The sequence below is a fragment of the Diprion similis genome, chromosome 6 (genome assembly GCF_021155765.1).
Source record: "Diprion similis isolate iyDipSimi1 chromosome 6, iyDipSimi1.1, whole genome shotgun sequence".
NCBI lineage: Eukaryota > Metazoa > Arthropoda > Insecta > Hymenoptera > Diprionidae > Diprion > Diprion similis.
The window spans coordinates 21,918,315-21,939,251 of NC_060110.1; the positions used below are offsets into that span (position 1 = coordinate 21,918,315).

Genomic DNA, 20,937 nt, shown 5'->3' on the forward strand with positions numbered 1-20,937 from the left:
GTCTATTGTGTCTTTTTCCGCAACAATATTCTTCGTAATAATGGACGTCACGCTAGTAAGAGCAATGAATCACCATTCAACTATATACTAACAATAAGACGATGATAAAGATCCATGGAAAATCATCGAAGGCGAAGAATTAGCGACGTCTTCTGCAGACGTAGGGTGATTAGTGCGGTAAGAGGTTGCCTCTGACGGATATTCAGCACATTATATGCCATGTGCGGTAAGCTTAATGCCACGCAATGGTTGGAACTTTTCTGCAAGTAGTGCGCGATGCACGGACGTGGGTAGAATGGACAATTACGTATTGACAGCTCGCGGAAGAAGAAGTAAGGAGTCTGAATGAGCTCCGGGATGGGGCTGATAGGAGGCGTTTTCCGTGGATATAACGCGGACAAACCGAGTCATAGTTCACGGCCTGGGTGCAAAAAGAAATTGCACGGTCAAATGCAATCCCTCCCTGCTCCACCGACGTGCATTCCCGTCCATCGTACTTCGTTGTGGGCACCTGGTCGTTCACGGGTATAAGAAGAAACGGATATCTATTGCCGTCGACGTTAGTTACAGCTCTCACTCCGACCGTTTTTTATTTGGTAAAAAGCTCGTTTCTGTAGTCAAATTGATCTGGCGCCCAACGTTGGGTGAGTACTAGCTACAACCGTCATTAGAGCCCCAGTTTCAGTGCCGTGCAACTTGCTAAGTGATGTGATGCTCTTATGCTCTTATGTTCTGCTTCTCTTGGTACTATGACAAGCTGCTTCTCTCGTCGGCCATCCACCGGTGAAAGAAAACTAACAATGCGTGCGAACGTCAGGCATAAATCGAAGATTCGTTCGATCTTTTGCGCGCTGTATTCAGTTGTTTTAAAATTGTTTAGTTAATTGGATATGAGGGTGCAAAGTTCTTTCAAGTAGGTACATGCGATAACTCATCAACGTGACTACGGTCTAACGGTCGATGAAAGAATTATTGCAGCTGTATCGTTATTTTTAGGACCGATATATTCGATCGAGCTAATGACCAGCGCCGTAACTAGGGGCTGGCTACGGGGGCGAAAACCTCAAAGGGGTTAAAATAACCGAAAATCAAAAGTATTTAACAGATTTCTGTACAAAATATTTACTGCCGACTCATGCTGATCGAAAATATTCTTACCTATCTTTGTTACACTCGCATAGAAAATACATTCGTTTTGATTTGTTGTTGCCGAATGCACTACGAAAAAAAATCCTTAGATTGAAGGATAAATAATACACGGAAAGAAAAAAAAAAAATTAAAAATTATTTGAATTTCACGGGAAAAATTACCGCCACGGAGTGATAAATTTTATTGAAAGATACTAGAAAAATTCGATTGCACCATACAAATTTTCTTGTTTATAGAAAAATTTATATAAATGTACGAGGCGTACGTAATGGTAAAAATTTCTTGCTCAATCCTGTAAAATAGTAATTTGTGTGGTTCGGGATGAAACAAGGCAATTACAGATAAGGATTACATCATCCGAAGTCTGAAATCGTGTTTTATCCCGCGCCAAATACTACATTTTTTATATTATCTGTAATGAGACTGGGAGTTTTAGTGTCTGGAGCCAGTTGAAATAAGATAATTTCAGACTAATAGCACAGCAAAAAATCTCATAGTATTTAAATGGTATAAAATTACATTTTATTTAATAATTTCAATTAATTTACAATCTTACTAACAGCTGTCAGAATAATTTACAGTTAGAATGACACTTATTTAGAGATTTATAATAAACAAATGGAATTAAAGCAGCGCTAAGAAACGAGCCTGTTTCTTCCCTTTATATACCTATATAATAAAATTAAATTACCAATACACATAAATTTAAATTTTGGTAATTTTATTGAACAATTTATGGCATTTTATATTTTCAAACCTATTTGGAAAAAAGAAAAACATGAAAAAATAAGCAGCAATTATTTCGCTAAATAATTTTTATGCCTGAATATAGAAAGATATTTGTAACTTATATTAAACTTTAAAGTTACTGTATTGTTTCTCTTCGTATAAAATAAGTTTTTGGGGCCGCGAAATTCAGATTTTGCCCTTGGCACTCATGACCTTAACTACGCCACTGTTTATAACTCACATACGACGCGGTTGACGTGAAATACAGACTCGTTTACACAGTTAGTCATAATATTCAGAGATTCGTCCGCAATGCATGAAGCCGCCTGGCGGTTATAGTATCACATCGCTATTCGCTTTTATAACTTGCAGAAATTGAATTTTTACGATCCCCGTTGTAACAGTGTCAATTAAATGCAACCCACGTTACATGGAATTGAAGAAAATTGTGATAATAAACCCATACGCGCGTGTTCGGATAATTACCGTAAGAAAAAAAAAAAAAAATATCTATCTCTTTTTTCGTTGATTGCAATTTTTATTGCTACTTTCGTTTACGTGTTAGTTGCTTCATTTTTATTTTATTTTTATTTTATTTTTATTTTTTTATTTCCATATTACTCGTTTATCTTCCTCGCCACCTATCCGAACGATCGTAAAATTGATACCCTATAGGCTGTGGCCTCGGTGTTTAAGCGGTTCGCACCTGCAAAATGCACTTTCAGTTCACAGCCTGTAACCTGCAACCTAGTGTGCCCTATACAAACACAAATAATGCCCCATTGTAGGCATTGTCGGTGGACCCGGCGGCAGGTCTATCTGCCCACTCTCTGAGCCAGGTATACCTACCTCCCTTGCTCTCCCTTCCCGGACCTTAACTCCGCGTTTCAAAGGTTATACGTATATACGTATGCCCCGTATACACGTGCGTGTGTGTGGAAGGGACGACTCTGGCATCAACGAAAAAGGCGATGACTTTCCGACAAATTTCCATCGCTTTTTATAAAAACTTTCTCCCCGTTTCCACGTTCTTCGCGGGTCTTTCTTATACTATGGAATTATATTATATTATATTATCATCTCGGTTCTTGTGTCCTTTGTATAATAAGGTTGAATTGCGATTGAAATGACAAGAGTTTTGAATACACTCAATTCAGTGTTGAGTTCTCTGCATAATGATTTTAAGCAACCCTTTAAACCCCTATAATGCAGATTCTTATGTAGATATCTTACGATAATCAAAATTCCGACCACGTGTAGTCAGTTTCGGTTGCATGCGTGACCTTTTTATGTATCAATTAATCGCGTACTATTGCGCTTTGCTTTCGTCACAGGGGCAGAGGAGGATTGCAATCATTCAATCGTAACGATAAATCGAATTTACCGTCATCACTGCAAAAATTGCATAATTGCGCAACGCCGCATTACGCATGAAAGTCGCAGAAGCTCGAAAGCTCGAATAGCTGATCGTCGGTACAGGCTTGAATTTACCGGTCGTTAATCGTTGATCAACCCGAGCGCAAGTCGCGTGAAATGCAATATACGTATATATATATATATATATAGATATCCCGCATGTAGCGTGCGCGAGCTTAGTTCTGTGCGTCAAACAATCGCTGCAAGCTTACAAGACGATAACAGCGCACACATGTTACGCTGCACTTGCGAATGATGCAGTTTGATATGAAACCACTGTAGGTACCAGGGTGTACTGTGACTCTATAGTCGCAGTATCATAGAGAGATCGTACAGCGTATCATGAGCACAGGTTCCTATGCATCTATGCACACATACATCATACACGATGCACACAAGTGTATAGGCACGTTATGGGAGTGAAGATTTGCATCTGGTATGTTAACGGAGTAAGCAATTAATAACAATTGCTAGCTAGAGTAATCTCAGGCCGCGTTTGCATTCGTGTGTGTGTGAGTGTGTGTGTGTGTCTATGGGTGTTGGTGACCGATGCATGCCGCAGTCTCTCGAGTGTCGACTTACAGAGACGCGCCGGTACTCCGATCGTAGGTGTGGAGTACACGCTGCAGGTTGTACTCAGGGATAAGTGGATTCCTCCAGAACTATGGAGAAAGGTCTTCGCTTGAAATTACTATACTCGAAGGAAAAATGGGGGGGAAAAAAACTCCGGCTAATATTCAGGACGAGTGACTGACTGACGTTGCATATGTAGCTGAAAAGATTATAGTCGTTCGTATTAATAGTCTCAGCTTTGGTATAAAAAATTCTCATAATACTGTTTAAATAGAATCGTCGAATAAAGTTATATAAGGCGTGATAAAATCGTCTCAACGTTTATGCCAATATCAACCGCTATACATAATTATAAAAAGTAAACGAGTATCAAATTCAAGTATTGAAATATCAGCAATTTTTTAGCACTGTTTATTTTTCTATGTACATTGATACACGAATATAAATACATACGAAATTGATAACGAGTAGTGTTCATAGAGAGTGATTAAATTTCAATCACACGTGCGAATTTGGTACATATCTTTCCGTCGGTCATATATGCAAGCATGAAAGTCGTCTTATACGTGAATATGTATGCATGACATCGTTCCCCGTTTCCGTATTACGCGTCACGCAGAGATTATATTCTCTTCGGCAAGGGTAAAGATTTACAACTCGTTAGTCTCGCGTTAGTTGGAAGCACAGTTAATTAATATTGTACATGTAGCAAAAGCAGGCTGTGTACCTACGCGGATATCTCCTCGTCCCCAACGAATCGTTTAAATCGGCGTCGAACTCTGACCGATGGCGCGAATGCACTATACCATGACTCTGAATCATTGTTATATTATACCTTATAGGTAATCGTAAAATATATTATTGCATCAAAGAAGATATAGTATAATATTACCGTGCGAATCGATGTGGTAAGACTTTCGAAGTGTATTATTATTTATTTCTATTAATCAATTAACAAAAAAAAAAGAAGTGATGAAAACAATCGGCATAATTGACGGGGATATACAAACGAGACCATTTACCATGCAGGCCGGCACCCGTGGCACGTATCGGGCCTGCATACCATCGCAATGCCGGTGCAAAGACTGGGCGAACGAAGTTTGAGCGTTGATCCGACGGAGGAAAATATACTCGTCGGGGCCGGTAAAAGGGGGCCCTTCGCGGGCCGGTAGGTAGCCGTGGAAGACGGGGCCCGTGCACGTAGGCAAGCTGGAGGCTGGGGCATCACGAGGCAAGCAGGCAAGCGGGCGAGCAGGTATAACTTCTCGGCGCGACGCGGTGAGCTGAATGCCGGGGCCCGAAGCCCGGGCCTGATCGGACCCCCTCTCCAAGATGGCCGCCAGGTAGTGGGTCCCTCTGGCAGGAGTCGGAGAGCTGGTGCCAGGGGAAGGGTGCCGGATCGCAGGTGCCGCCATGTCAGTACATGCCTAACTTCGAAGCCGCGTGGAGCAGACGACCGTCGTCACGCGAATCCGCGGCTCAAGTACCACGTTACGACAGGATTCCTCGGCGTCGGTTAAGGCCCCCCGCAAGCGTTAATCCGGTCGTGATAACGGGGCCCGCTGTCCGAATCCTCGGTTGGAGCGCGCAGCCGATACCGATAACGACACGACACGCCGCTCCGATCCGATCGAAAGCAAACTGCCGCGTGCGAGTTACGGTCTTACTTCGTACTGTACCCGGGGCTCGAGTGTAGACCATAGAGTGTTTTGTGCGTGCGTGACCCGGGTTCTTTCGCCTCCTCTTTACCCTCGTTTTAGTCCCCGTTTGCCAGTGCGCCGGCCGCTGGACCGTCTCGGGATCTTGCTCGAAGAGAGCCAGCCGATCAGGGCCCGCTGAGAAGAGCGGCTCGATACTCTGTGTATGTATGTACGTGATACTCGAGTCTGCTGGCCGCTTCAGGCCTGTTCAGGCTGCAGGACTCGGTCGAGATACGTACGAACGACCGAAAAATATTTCAACATCATTCCGGTACACTTGTCCAGATATATTTATCCAACGAGTCCTCCTCCGACCATTTCGTCCACGGCCACGTGCGAAGTTCTATTCGCGGGATAATTAGACGCCGCGGTTACTTCGAACTGATTCGCAATATTGTATGAAACAGATTTTATTTTAAGATTGAAAATAGAGGGAATTATTGTCCAGTTATGATCAGATGTGAGCCGTAGGGCGATTAGGATTACGCTATGACGGTACCGGTGTCTTTCGCGCGTTTTTATTCACCCTGCAGGACGTACGAAATTTTTTTTGACGATTGATCAGCGCGATCCTTTCAAGTGTCTTATTCGGGTAAACAAGCAACCGTTATTGTATTTATGGAAGAGATATTATTCGTCTCGATCGTAATATTATACTGTGACAGTGAAGTTCGTATTTATAAATACGCACATGTATGTATATAGTGAAAATAATATGAACTATTGCCGGTCGCACGGCATCTGTGTGTATAATATATATATATACATATATATATATGTATGTATATAGATATATGTATATATATATGTATATAACCTTTGTGATTAAAAGTGTTTTTTTGTGGTGTTAAAAAATCTCTAGCAGCCTTCCATTCATCTCTCCGTCAGGATATTATTCTAGCAAGGATATAATACACGGTGAGGGACGGCGGAGTAAAGTGATCCAAGTGCGAAGGGATAAAATTCTTCCAAGAATTTAGGAGGATTGAAAATCTCCGAATAAAAGTGCGAAAACCTGCAGCGCAAGAGGTAAAATGGAACCATCCCGCAGGTGATCCTCGAGGTACGAGGCACCAGGATGCAGCCAGCCCAGGTGCTCCTCCTGCTAGTCCTGGGTACGTCCTTCGTCCCGGGACCTCGAGCCGAGCTTGTGCGGCACCTTGAGGTGTCGGAAAATGCTCCAGCGGGAACCCGGGTGGGTATGATTGACGCGGAAAGTCCGCCGTACCTGATCGTCCCCGTGCTGGGATCGGCGGTTGAGGCCGACCTGGTCGTGGACCAGGCGACGGGCGAGATCAGGACGCGGGTACCGCTGGACCGAGAGACCAGGGCGTCCTACAACCTGGTCGCACTGCCACCGAACGGGGAGAACGTCAGGGTGGTCGTCAAGGTCCTTGACGAAAATGACAACGCGCCGGTGTTCCCGGTGGATTCGGTCGACGTGGAATTCCCGGAGAACTCTCCTCGGGACGCGAAACGCGCTCTGCCGCCGGCCAAGGACCCGGACCTGGGACAGTACACGACTCAGCGTTACGAGATCGTCTCCGGAAACGTCGGCGAGGTCTTCAGGCTCGCGGCCCACCGCGGCAGGGACGGCGTCCTCTACCTGGACCTGCAGAATTCCGGCTCATTGGACCGTGAGGCTCGCTCGAACTACGAACTGGTGATCGAGGCGCTCGACGGCGGAGCACCGCCGTTGCGATCGCGGCTCAGGGTAAACGTCACGATCCAGGACGTCAACGACAACCCTCCGATATTTAATCAGACTCGGTACTCGGCCAGCGTGCCGGAGAACGCGACCGTCGGAACGGCGGTTCTTGCGGTGAACGCGCAGGACTTAGACGCCGGTGATAACGGAAGGATAGAATACTCGATAAACAGACGTCAGTCCGACAGGGAAGAGATGTTCAGGATAGACTCCGAGACGGGTATGGTCTTCGTGAACAAGCCTCTGGACTTCGAGTCCAAGGATCGACACGAGCTCGTCATAGTAGCCAGAGACAGAGGCGCGCAACCTCTCGAAGCCAGCGCCTTCCTCTCGGTCAGGGTGACAGACGTCAATGACAACCAGCCGGCCATCACCGTGATATTTCTGTCCGACGACGCGACCCCCAAGATATCGGAGAGTGCTCAGCCCGGTGTCTTCGTCGCGAGAATATCCGTCAGCGATCCTGACTCCAGGACCGAGTACTCGAACGCCTCGGTAAGCCTCTTCGGCGGCGATGGACACTTCGAGCTTGCCACCAGAGACAACATCATCTATCTCGTGGTGGTAGAGAAGCCCTTGGATCGGGAGGAGCAATCGGTCTATGAACTCTCCGTCGAAGCGACGGACGCCGGAACGCCGCCACTTCGAGCGGCCAGGACCTTCAGACTCGTCGTCACCGACGTCAACGACAACGCACCCAGGTTCGACAAGGACCGCTACGAAGCCCATCTCCTCGAGGCCTCCGAGCCCGGTGATCCCGTCGTTCAGGTCTCCGCCACCGACCTTGACGAGGGACCAAACTCGGCCATAAAATACTCGATCCGCAACACCACGTGGTTCGCCATCGACGAGTACACCGGTCTTATCACCACGGTTACCCACATAGATTGCGAGGCTGATCCCGCACCTAAGATTATCGTCGTTGCGACAGATTCCGGTCACCCTCCTCTCAGCAGTAGTGCCACAGTTCAGGTCACCGTTCACGACCTCAACGATAACGAGCCCATCTTTGAAACACCGTTGTACAACGTCAACGTATCCGAGGACTTTCCCATAGGACGCTGCTTCATTAAGGTAAGGGTGAAAACAATATTAATTATACTACAGGGTGGTTAGTTTTTCTCGACAATTTTTCTGCTCGCGGTGCCAAATTTTTTCCCGAACGAATCTCGTCGCGAGAAGATGTTATTTACGTATATTCGACCGTCACGGGGGACGTCAATGCAGGCGAACAATGGACCACGCGATACCCGAAACAATCGATTCAGGAGACAGGAGAAGGATCGTCACAATGGTACGGTAAATTGGATCGGCGATACCTGTTACACGTGACTATCATTGGGTATCTGCGAAGCGATGCAAAAAATAATTGTTAACGTGTGAATGGATACCTATATATCGTACCTTGTTTTTTACACAGTTGAGCGAATGCCCGCGTGCAGATTGTGCGGCGGAGGAATGTGCGGTGATAATTCATGCAGACCTCTCGCGAACTTTATTCCTTGTACAATGTTGAGGTACATCACGCGGATGATGTAGGCTTGAGAGTTACGTCTGGTATCGTCTGACGTCGGTTGGTTCAGGCTATCATTCATGAAGGAATCGTGGTTTGGTCAGTTTATTCAGCCGCACGATTGTCATCCGCGCATTGATACCCGACGGAGCGCCGGATCCCCTCAGGAAATACGAAAGTGGAAGCTGCGGTGCGCGAGTGCATTCGGCTTTATACATGGGAGGATGATCACCGTATCGTTTGGTGCGGAGAGCCGGCTGCCAGGCAGACAAGTTTCGATGTTAATTGTTAGCCCGATGTCATATTTTATTGGTGTGCTTCAGTACCTAGTTCAATGTTGATTTATAATTGTTGTCAAGTCGGGTATAATTATTATAATTACAGATTTTTCGTCTCCCACCCCTCGGCCCCTCCCTCTCTCTCACTCTCTCTCTCTCTCTCTCTCTCTCTCTCTCTATCTCCGTCGGGGAGAACCGAGTGAAATTGACCGGGCGTTGCGTATATACACACGTAGGTATGTATGTACCCGCCTTGGACGCGCCCCATCAAACTGGTTTCGGACCAGCTTGTATACATATACACTCAGGAACGATGCGCCAAATATTAATTAGCAGTTCGTGATTCGCGGCTAGGCGACCCGCCGACCAACCGGCAAACCTGACCGTTGTTTTCATTATCCTCTGACTAATATGAAACTATTTGCCGTTTGACTGTAATTAGCGAGCAACCCATTAGTCCAGGGCTCTTTCTATATCTGTCTCTCTTTCTCCTCACTCTCACACTCACACGCGAGCATTCGTATATGTTATACTGCAGCATCTCTTACCGTCAGTCAGGGTCAGCAAATAACCGAACCGATTTTTTCTCCACCTCGTGCAAACCTCGCGGTTCAATTCTCCCGATCCTGAATCACCGAACAAAAAGAAAACGCACGTGGGCTGCATCCTAGCCGCATTCCAGAATGTCATTTGCGGATTATTTTTCATCGGTATTAAAAATTCTACTTTCACGGATTTATTGATAAACGGAGTTCCCACCGTCCTCGGTTCCAGGCTCTGATCTTGGCTTCGTTTAATCTAGTTTCGTGACGCGTCCGAAGCTTCAAGGAACGATCCTACACGGCGTGGCGTGGCGTCGGATCCTCAAGGGTTGCAGGAGGCGGAGGCAGTTAAGACGAACATTAATGTCGCCTCCTTCGCCGGGACTTATGTGAGTATAACCCAGAGGGCAGAACACCTACCTGCAGCGCGGATAGGTAGGCGAGTACAAAGTGATGGGTAATAGTTAACCACCATCTGACATCTGGTGTAACGTGAAACTCGTCTTGCAAGACGCGAAGGACTTCTCGTTGAACGGATAATGATTTAGGATGCAAAGTTTCTACTATTCCTGAGTAAAAGAAACGCATCGCTTGTGACCTTCCTTTGCTTTTTTCCGCAAGGCTAGATGATCGTCGATTTATATTATGCATTTTCTCACCCGTTTGGAATGCTTATGCGAAACGAGGATGCGATATCAAAACGACGGAATTCTTCCGCGAGGATAGTCTCTCTCTCTCTCTCTCTCTATATATATATATATATATATGGATGTGTGTGTGCGTGTTGTTCGTTTAAAAGAACGATTTGAGGGGAAATTATGGTTATAGAGGAATCGCACGCGAGTTGTGTACGGGGGAGGTAAAAACTCCGGTGAACAAACCTCCGAGTTAATCTTCCATATAATTACTCTAGCATGTTATGCGCAATGCACCGAGAGAGTAACTAAGAGCGCGAGAAAGAAAGAGCAGCTGTCGCATATATTGTGTTTCATAAATTATCATCGGCAAGACAGTCTCCGGCGCTTATAATACATGACGTAGCTTCTGTAGCCGAGACAGCTACTGCATAGATATTTGTGCTGCGGTTTAATTCTTCTGCTCATGCTTGTTTCACCTCTTATCTTCTTCTTCTTCTTCTTCTTCTTCTTCGTCTTCTTCTTTGTGGATTATTTGCTCCCTGTTCCATGCTGCTCTGTGCAAAGAGTCAGATACCCGACTTCTTCGTTTATAAACAATTGCCCTGCAATCTGGTTGTATGTTGATTACTTTTGCACGGTGCGTAGAAAAACCGCAAGAAATATGCGGAACGCATTTCTGTTCATCTCATGGGCTATACATGAGTAGAAAAATATTAAACACTTTACATCTCCTGTAGTCAATATGTGGACAGCACATTTGGAAGTTGAATCTATACCAATTATGGCAAGAATTAAAAATCCGATTATAGGTGTTACAAAACCAATAGTAAGAGTTACAATATGTGTGCCTATATATATATGCTTAGGTAGATCTATCGCAATTTACGTACATTTGACTTAAAAAAAGTGCTGTCCATACATTCTCACCGCAACAGATGTAAAATCTATATGACATTTTTGCTCTGCCTATCTTCCATCGCTAGAGAAACTCCTACTACACATTTTAGGTCGTTAATGCGGTGGGGAATACGTACGGGAATTATGAGCGAAGAAAAAACACCGAAGCAATTCCATACATGTCTTTAACTGGCAAAACGCCACCGGGTATGATTACAACTGCAGCGATGCAGACTGCGATGCACCGCATGGGTAAATTTCTTTCAATTAACGTATGTTGATGTAAAATTACCCGCGGACCGATCCTCTCTAGCTCCTCATTACTGGCCAGAGGTCGCCGGTGTCTCACTGCCAGCATACATTGCCGAGATCGGAGAGAGAAAGAGAGAGAGAGAGAGGCGGAAGTGCGTTCTGCACTCGAGCCGAGCGATTTCGCCGATCGCGTTCTCTCGCCAAACCTCGCGATTTGAAAGCCTTATTACGTCTAGAGATCGAAAATTTTCCCATCTGACATTTAGGAGGAAGCCGGCGATGATATTCATCGGGAAAAATTATCGGGTACAGGAATTCGACGATGGGTATGGCTGACTGATCTATCCCGTGTAGGTACACCATGCGGACGAGAGAGCGCGGAGATTCAAGTCCCACGCAAGTATCTCCCGGTGAAACAACTTTCGACGAGTGTGCATCGCGCTCTTGCAGCTCTTGCTGCTTCTATGCCGATGCAACGATGCACACGTTGCGTGTATGTACGTATACGTATATATGTATGTACACGCAATATATATATATATATATATATATATATATATATATATATATATCGCGGCTAACGTTGTACGATAATCGAGGGTGCGATTATGTTGGTGCCGAGAGGAGAAAGCGGCCTTACTTACTTACTCGCAACTACCAGATACCACGAGCAATTTGTAACATATGTGTGTGCATCATTTTCCGCTTTGCAGGATTTTAAGTATTCACATTCGCACGCGTGTCCTTAGGAAAAAAGAAAAGCCTTCCGGAAACGATTTGCGGGGGTACAAAACTCGCCAATCAACGATTTACTCAGTTTCGTCGTTTCACCTGACTTGGAGAAATTATCGCCTTGATATTATACACGCGCAGGATTATTCCGCATGATAAATTCTTCCTTTATATGTATACCTATTTATTTCACATAAATAATTATCGTGCCTGAAAAATTGTGCAACACTGTATACGTGTAGGTATTATATATTATTATCGTAGAGAAGAATTTTTCGTAGAACAATTTTGGGTGCACTGTATAGTTAGGTATTTGAAGGATTAGCACGCGACTTTTCTGTCGAAATTTTTTTTTTCTCTCCCTTTGTATCGTTAAGGAACAGCGGCGGGAAACAGGAGAGGAGAAAGGAAGGGAGGATCCTGGAGTATCCTGGGCGATTTTTCTTCTCTCGAGCGTCTTTTTTCCTTGGGCCGGTTTCCCTGGGTGATTCCAGGGATAAACTGACCATGCTATATTACCGCATACCCAGGCATGCCTGGAACGTGTGAACCACCCTTAAGGCGTTACGGCGCTGACATGAATGACCTATTGAGCTCACGTGGTGCGCCTTATACAGGCTCGGAACACCCGGGGAAACCTATATCAAAGAATGACGTCCGGGGAACACGTTCAGTTTCGTAACCAGCATTGCGTTGGAGTATCTATACGTGTATGCTGCGTACCTACGAATGGAAAGGCGGTCCCGTGAAAAAAAATCCTCCGTCTACACATCGATTATAATGGAATTAACTCTAATTCCTTCGCACACCGGAAACGACATTCCTCACAGCCATATATGCGTGCATAAACTAGGCACGCGGGAATCGGATAATCACCTTATACCACTTCGCTTCAACGTTCCACCAATACCATGACCATCAGCTGTATATAGAGTGTCCAGGTTTCACACCCCGCGTCTGTGTCACTTATGCTCGATCGAAACAATGGCTATTCCTATTTGAATGGCGAATAAATTTATGCGGCGTTGACAGTGGGCGGTTGCGATGCAACCCAACGTTTCCTGCATGCGCAGGGGTCAATTCATATCGAAAATATTTTCCACGACACGCTTTCATTGTTGGCCAGTCAAGTAGAACGAAACATGCAGTATGATATATATTTTCTCTCATCGTTGTCGCTATTTCATTTTTTAAGCATACGCAGTTTTATTCGCATTAATTTCTCATACAAGTTTAAAAAACGTCAAATTCGGTGGTATTTGATATTGGATCAAGTAGCTTGAAGAATTCTATGTCCTCTGTAACGCTTTTTTCGTCAAGTACTCTGAAAACGATTATTAAAATTTTTTATGAGAACGAATTTTAATAAATTATTATATAAATTATTCAACAACTATTAAAAAAAAAACTCGTAAATGCAGGCAAGCTGCAAATCGCTGTAGGCAATCGCGATCGAAGTAGTAAATTGTAAATACACGAGCCAAAGATTTTCGTTAGCAAATCGGCGTCAATTCGGGCTGTCGATGGGAGGAATATATCAAAGCTTCATGGCATCTCTTCGATCGTCCCATAGACCGTAAGTTTACCCGGCGAAGATCGTCACGATGCAATTTTTTCCCCAGACGTGGCGTCACGCTTCGATGTGAAACGAGGTTAGTGTTACAGAACTACGCTTCGCGATCTCGAGCGATCGTTCAACAGCGACTTGGCCAACGCTGCAAGAGAAAGATTCTCACATCCGAGCATCCGCAATTATTCGCACGCGCATAGGTACCGATTTCGATTTATGGGCCCAGAGTCATTAGCCCGATACTTTTTCCCTTCTCTCTTCCCTCCTCTCTCGCCTCGATGCAGATGAGAATCTTCACCTGCAGTCCGCGGACGATAGCCGCCTTAAAGACCCCCAAGAAACGCAGATTAGCGGGATGATGGCACGGGCGAAGGCCTAAGTACCCGAGTATAACTCCGGCCAGGAGGAGGAGGAGGAGGAGGAGGAGGATTACCGGCATCCCACTATCGCCCCTATCACTTGCTCATCTACACCGGGAACCAACAACCTCCTCATATTTCTGCGCTGTCCAGCCTCGCCAAGCAACCGCGTGCGCATTTCATTCGAAATCCTCTGCATCGTACATGCTATGCGCTCATACAATATGCCTACCTATATAATATGCATAGTTCCTTATAAACTGCACCAGAGGATCACTTCATCCCAGTTCCCTGCAGTTACTGCATATTCGTACTTGTTATTATACGGTTGTATTCTACGAGCTGCGCACACTGAACATGGGTTTAAGCTTCTCGCCAGAAGTGGATACCTATCATCATCGTCATACTTCATTTTTTATTTCACCATCCTGCCCTGACCATGTGGAACCAAGTGGCCAGCAGTAACGGGCTTCTTCTCCAATTGATACATTTCACACCTCTCGGATCTTTTTCAAATTGGTCAATTTTTCGCCTGTATTCATGATCTTCTACTCTGAATTCCTACAGGACTCACATTTGTCCAGGCGAACCCTGCGGTAAAATTACAACCGAGTAAGAATTGAGCGAATCTCACGTGCCTGAGCTATATCACCTCAGTTGTACATATATATATTGCGTACTGAACGTGGAAATGCGGAACTATTCACTGCACGAGCGGTTTATGCCGGATTCTATACTACGCCTGCAGGATTTGTACACACGTGCACACGTGGCGATCCGAGCGAAGAGATCGAGACGTGGAAAGAGGGCTAGAGGAAGATCGAGGTGGACGAAGCGGGGAGGAAAGCCGGACTCTCCTCTCCGCGACCCACGCTTTCATAACTCCTGCATTAACAACCGCCTTCACCCACACCGAGGCGGTACTCGATATCCTATACGCCGGTATTCAGATACGCTATCGCCCCGGCCTGCACCCTCGGGCTACGCTGATATTCCTTTGGATCAAGAACCCAGCCTACCGGGGCGTATTTAGCGGTAGGCTCGTTACGGAATGAGTTTATAAGGCTCGTTGCGCCCCGATTCCGTCCTCTTCAGGGGCTAGGATGCAATCCTCGGAACAAGGATTCGACAGTCTTTCATCAAAATAGGACACGAGACTTGGAATTGAGTCGCCTTTTAACAACTTGCTGATACTTAACTCTGAACGTGATTTTTATACAGCTCGAAAGAAATTTTTATTGATCTATTGGTTTCATTCGCATATTGTTCGGATTGATTAGAAATTTTTTGCAACTACTCTTTAAGAGCGAATGAGAGACGTAGGATGAATGGAAAATTAGGAATGAAGAAAAAAAATTTCAACATCTTTCTACTATACGAATAAAACGTACCTGAGGAAATACGAATAACACAACATAAGATATCCAAAAATTTGAGAAACAGATGCACGAAATTATAAAATTCTAGTGTTTTCTATCAAATTCCAATGCTTCCGGACCATTATCCCGTTCATCCTGAACAACTTTATTCCAACAGTGGCGAAGGATTTCATGTAGATATATAAAATAAAAAATAAGAAAAAAAAAATATGCAACGTCGAGTAAAGAGACACAGAATGATGATTAGAGCGTCAAATCATGGTGATGCATGCGATAGACCGTAACCTTCCTGTATTAAGCGAGAACAAGCTGCAGAGTCTGCTCACGGAGTCCTCGCAATCCTGGCTGGGCGCAATTAATCTCGAGCAAGCTTGAGAGCAGCATATAAGACGGTAACCGTAAAAAATCTTTATACCGCCTTGGAGGAATTCATCCTGGGTATAGATCGTTATAATAACTACCATCAGCTCTGTAACCAACCAACCAACCAACCATCCAACCAACCAACCCAACCGACCAACCAACCTACCCTGCAAGCCTGTTAATAGTTCAAACTCGGATATCGAACGCGGCATCTGTTTTAACCACCGACGGGACAAGAAATTGCAAACGCATCAACGTCCACGCTCCAGCTAGCTGGCTGGCTGCATACTGTAAGTGCATACAGGTACGATTTATGGCGAATATTGTATACGTACACTGCACCACACCTGTTTACATCTTGCTGAAGCATTATATGTCCAGATTATTATTGTATGCGTGCCCGGTAATTTTGCACGTAACTGTGTGATACGTATCCTTGTGTTATCGTGGACTAAGACTGCAGGTTCTTCCGCATTTTCTAATTGCTCTCGTCGCATCGCCCGCGACGCCGTTCTCAATGTCAGTTCCAAGCTGCTGATTGACTGGGTCAATGCAGCATCAGCGTTAATGGTGGTTACGTACGTGCCTCGTTCTTTCTCACAGTCTGCACATGTGTAATTAATTCGGTGCAGATTTTGATCTTAACAGTTTCGTCTAGGATGCGCTGGTTTTTTTCTCTCCGGATATGAGTGAAGAGATGTAAAGAGCTTGGTATTGAAGTACCTCGAAAGCGACAGTTGGCGGTCTCTGGTAATAAAAGTACAACAGAGTGGCAGGTGGAGCTTTCTCTTGGCTGCTGGAGCAGTGAGCTGGTAATGCGACATGTGTTGAACCTCATTAGCCAACGCGTGGTTCGGCTTCTCATCGTCGTCTTTTATTGAGCATCGAATTATCCGAGGTGACCCTGAGCGCAGCTGCTGCGCTCTGGATCGCAAAATAGGCGAATGAGATGCAGCTAGGGGTGGACCCTGCTGGTGTTCCCGCAGGAACCGAGGGATGCGAGGTGCGGCGAAACGATGGACGTAAGATGGGCGGCGGGGAATCCTGCGAGGGTATAAGATCCCGATTATTATGACGGCGGATACACTAAACCGATTCTTGGGAACGCTTTTGACCCTACCACCTGCTGTTCGCGCGCGTTCTGCCATCGGACGGTCCCGGTTCTTCTGGTATGTCGTGTTCACCTGTGGTATAACACCGAATACTACCAAGGCCTCGTGGTATGCCGTGGTCACACGTCACCGGAACCAGATTACGCAACCTTAACCCCAGTCAGCCATCTCGACGGGTCGCCGACTGCACCTTGCAGCCAGACTGCGTATCGCGCGATTTCCTTATAACGGCAGCGTTGCGTCAGACGTTTCTTTTCAACTGGTTCTTATATACTCATTTCTTTTCTTCGTTTTTGCAAACAGTTATTACGAAACGATCACTGCGGATCAAGAGAAGGCAAGCTGATGCAAAAGGAGGATTTTCAATTATGTGAAACTCGATAACGTTTGGATAAGTCACTTTAGATATTTACAATAAAGAATGAAATCTCACAAAACGATTTTTAGTTTTATATTGAACCTGACGGGCAACAGTAATTTGTAAATCTTTGAAAAGGAGATGATACGGAGGATCAGTTCAGTTTGGTCAGTTTTTGCTTTTCATGACGAGCAAATCAACTTCTGGTCGGTCGGAATAAGACGAATTCATCCAAATTACATATTACAATAATAACATTAAACAGAACCGGATCAAAATTTCAAACGACAGTTTTTCTGTACCGAATTGCATTATATACACTCTCCAAGATTTCCAAGCCTGTACTTTTCGATTTCAGATCAGCTTGCGGTCAGCGAATCGCTTGTTTTAAATTTCCCGCCAGGTGAAAATGACGATCTGTAAGGATCGATCGTAGGCGGATATATTCCGAGGTATATAAATTCCATATCGCGTCAATTCTCGATCACGCCGCACACGGTGGTGGTTGAGCCGTTCAGATGTACCCGGAGCATCTCGGTTTATGCTATATATATACATGCCGGACGCCGAGACGCCCAGACGTTGGAGGATAGTTTACGACCTCGGCGCTCTCTAGGCCTTCGACCGACCACCTGTCGTTGCTGCACCAGCGTCCTGATGTGCACCAACCGAGAGAGAAGGAGACGAAGAACGAGAGACGGATCGAGGGAGGAAGCGAGAGATCCGAATCCTAGTGAAACCCACACGTCTCCGAGGTATTCGTAAAGATGCGCGTACGTACGTACATCTCGCGTCAAGTAGGCCTCCCACAGGCGCAGGACCTCGTTCATGGACTCGGGAACCGATACGTGCAACGATAGCCGCGATTTCCTCCTGCGGCACGCCGGAAGATCGTCGGGATGATCTGTAGGCGAGTTGGCGAGTGCTAGTCGGTGAAATCCTGCGAAATATCTCTTCTCCGGCCAGGAAAGCTGTTTGAAAGAGGATGCGATGAGACGATGGGAAAATAAAGGAGGGGGAAAACCGATAATAACGCGGTTCCGAGGAGAAAGAAAAAATCGGGGAAAGGAGAAAAATATCGTACCGATAGCTGATCGGTTTTCACCCGTTTTCTAGTCGCAAGAAAACGCCGCGTCGTCGACTCGCTGCACCCGGTGCAAAATACCATTCGCGAAGCCCTCGCGGGCTTCTACTGGCCAATTATAACAGCTATAGCGTATAACCTTTATGTCAGTTAGTATAAGTATAGCCGCGGCGGTATAACGCGATCCCGGCTTTACCTAAAGCGTTTAATGCTTCGTCCGTCGTATATATATTCTCTAATTAAGCGTATCATTAGATTTTTACCCTACCCTACCCCCACCTCCTTCCTTCCTTACCTCTCCCCTTCCCACTTTTTTCTCATCTCCTATTTTATACACAGATGTATATATGGATGTGTGCACGCGTGTATCGCGCTTTTTCTACGCGCTCGCTGTCCGGTATATAAGATTACTTTCTTTCCTCCTTGGTTACTTCCATGATCATTACGGACGGTCGACCGAGACTCTTGCGATGAATAAAAAGTATATAACTGTTGACGGGTCAAATCTAACCAACTAACGTACTATGCTTTAGAAATTGTGAAAATATCGTTTTTATTTAAACTTGCGGGGACGGATTATCGGCAGTAATTTTTCGACGACGTAGAAACTCATTGATAAGAAAGAACTGAATCCTTTAAAATTTGATCAAGCGTTATAATATCACACACCAAAAAGCCTGAAATACAACAAACAAAGCCACGTATAATAATAATTACATATGTCTGAAATAAAGGTCCCACAACTAACATATTCCAAAAATAGGAATCAGTAATTATTCCCACCTTTTTGTCAACTCGAGTTTTACGTCATGCTGAATTTTTATGTAATACGTATGGACAGTGACTAGCCAGGACGCTCTTTAACGCTGTTGCAAAAAATGGTCTGAAATAAATTATGCAGGGATAATTTATTGCCTGAATTGGTGGTCGTGACAAGTTTTGTGTAGCATTGATGTTTTTGTGGCAAGGTTTTTTTTTTTTTTTCTTTTTTCCTTCACTCTTTACATAAGTCGACTGGTCGAACTGCACATGCTTGTTGTAATTTTTTCTGCCGTTTTGTGAGTTAAAGAATAGCCGAAGGATACTTATCGAAATTTGGTAAATTTTTTGTTACTATCTTTTGTAGAAAATGTGAAGTACAGTACAAGTAATAAGAAAAAATTGTGAACATTGTTTTCATCGTTTTATCAATTTCATATCTGGGCGGATACGATTCTTTTAAATTCAACAGATCGGCAATCTCGTAATTCACTTGGGCAGATAATTGGGTCGATTTCTTTTTTCTTAAAACCAGCATCGAGATCACGTTACAATTATTTTGTCTTTCGTTAAGTTCTCCTTGTGGTTATACATATACTCAATCTGGAGTTGCAAATGTAGTTCATTAGCGATATCGACACACTTTCCGTTCGCTTATTTTCCTCGCACGCTTATAATATTTCTCTGCACTCGATCGATGTAACAATTAATTCCCTCGATCCTTTATCTATTAATCGTGCGATAGAATTATCTCTCTAATTGTAAGTGATTTTTATTTATCCATCATACGCGTAGGTACGAGTTTGAGGTTGACATTGATGATTTACCACGCCCATCACTTTCGCACTTTCTAATTCCACATTCAAAAGAATGAAAAAAATTGTAACCTGCATAACCTGCGTAAGTTTATTAACAGACAATCTCCATAGGTTTGTATCAGCTTTCTCATCGATTTCATCGTGCACCTCGCGCAATTTGATTCTGCAATTTCTTCTCCAAGGAACCTGATGCGTTGTGTAATTACTTGTTAATCGGATTTCGCTCTCCCTCGTCGATTTTTCTCATTCTTTTCGTCGGTCCGAGATCTGAAATGGCTTCGAACGCGTCTTTTCGAGAGTTCGTAACGCTGTTGGGACTCAGTTGCAAAACGGTCCCCAGAGAGACAGGCGAAGAGAGTTCGATTGAATAACGCGTATCTGATATCAGACGCGACTGGCATTTTGCACGTCGCGCGAATATCTATCTGGCTGCATGCGAATCTATGCAGGACGAAGTATATATGCACGATATTTCCGAGCTGAGTCGAGATTTACCGTCGACCTGTAACGCAGGGAAAGGCGAGGCTAGACGGTCAGGCGAACTTCTTGGCAGCTTTTACTTCACCGCGCTGCCGAGTTATTGCTCGAAACCGTGGATTCTTGAAAGCTGCAGCATCGAGCAGCACCTAGTTGCATTCGCTCGGCCGATGTGCCACCTACACACCTGCAACCTACCCGCCCACCTCCGCAACCTCGCGGAAATATAAACCAGGCAAATGCTAACGACTATCGTGTAGGTACTTAGCGCTGACGATCAACACCGAGCTCTTTAATCTAACGACCGAGAACGACGATCACGTGCTCATTCACCTCGTTTCACGAATATTGGTAACTTACATCTCAAAGTTCGCCAGGAAGATCGACGCTCTGTTTGGCGACCTGGAAAATTCGTACTTTCCTTGTGGATGCTCTGAAATTTTCTACTATTGTAATCGTCTTTTCTCTTTCCTACACTCATATACTTTCTATTGGCAATTTTCAATTTTTGCAATTTACTCATCGTTTTT

The 20,937-nt window shown here is 44.9% G+C and overlaps 1 protein-coding gene across 1 annotated transcript in view; it reads left to right on the top strand.

Annotated features, from left to right (window-relative positions):
• Positions 1-6,524: 6,524 nt before the first annotated feature.
• Positions 6,525-20,937, top strand: part of LOC124406704 (protein dachsous) — a 230,667-nt gene continuing 216,254 nt past the window's right edge. Inside the window, exon 1 of the mRNA XM_046882231.1 lies at positions 6,525-8,350. Within this exon, the coding sequence (XP_046738187.1) occupies positions 6,647-8,350 (1,704 nt within the window). The 5' untranslated portion in view covers positions 6,525-6,646. The remainder of the gene's footprint in view (positions 8,351-20,937) is intronic.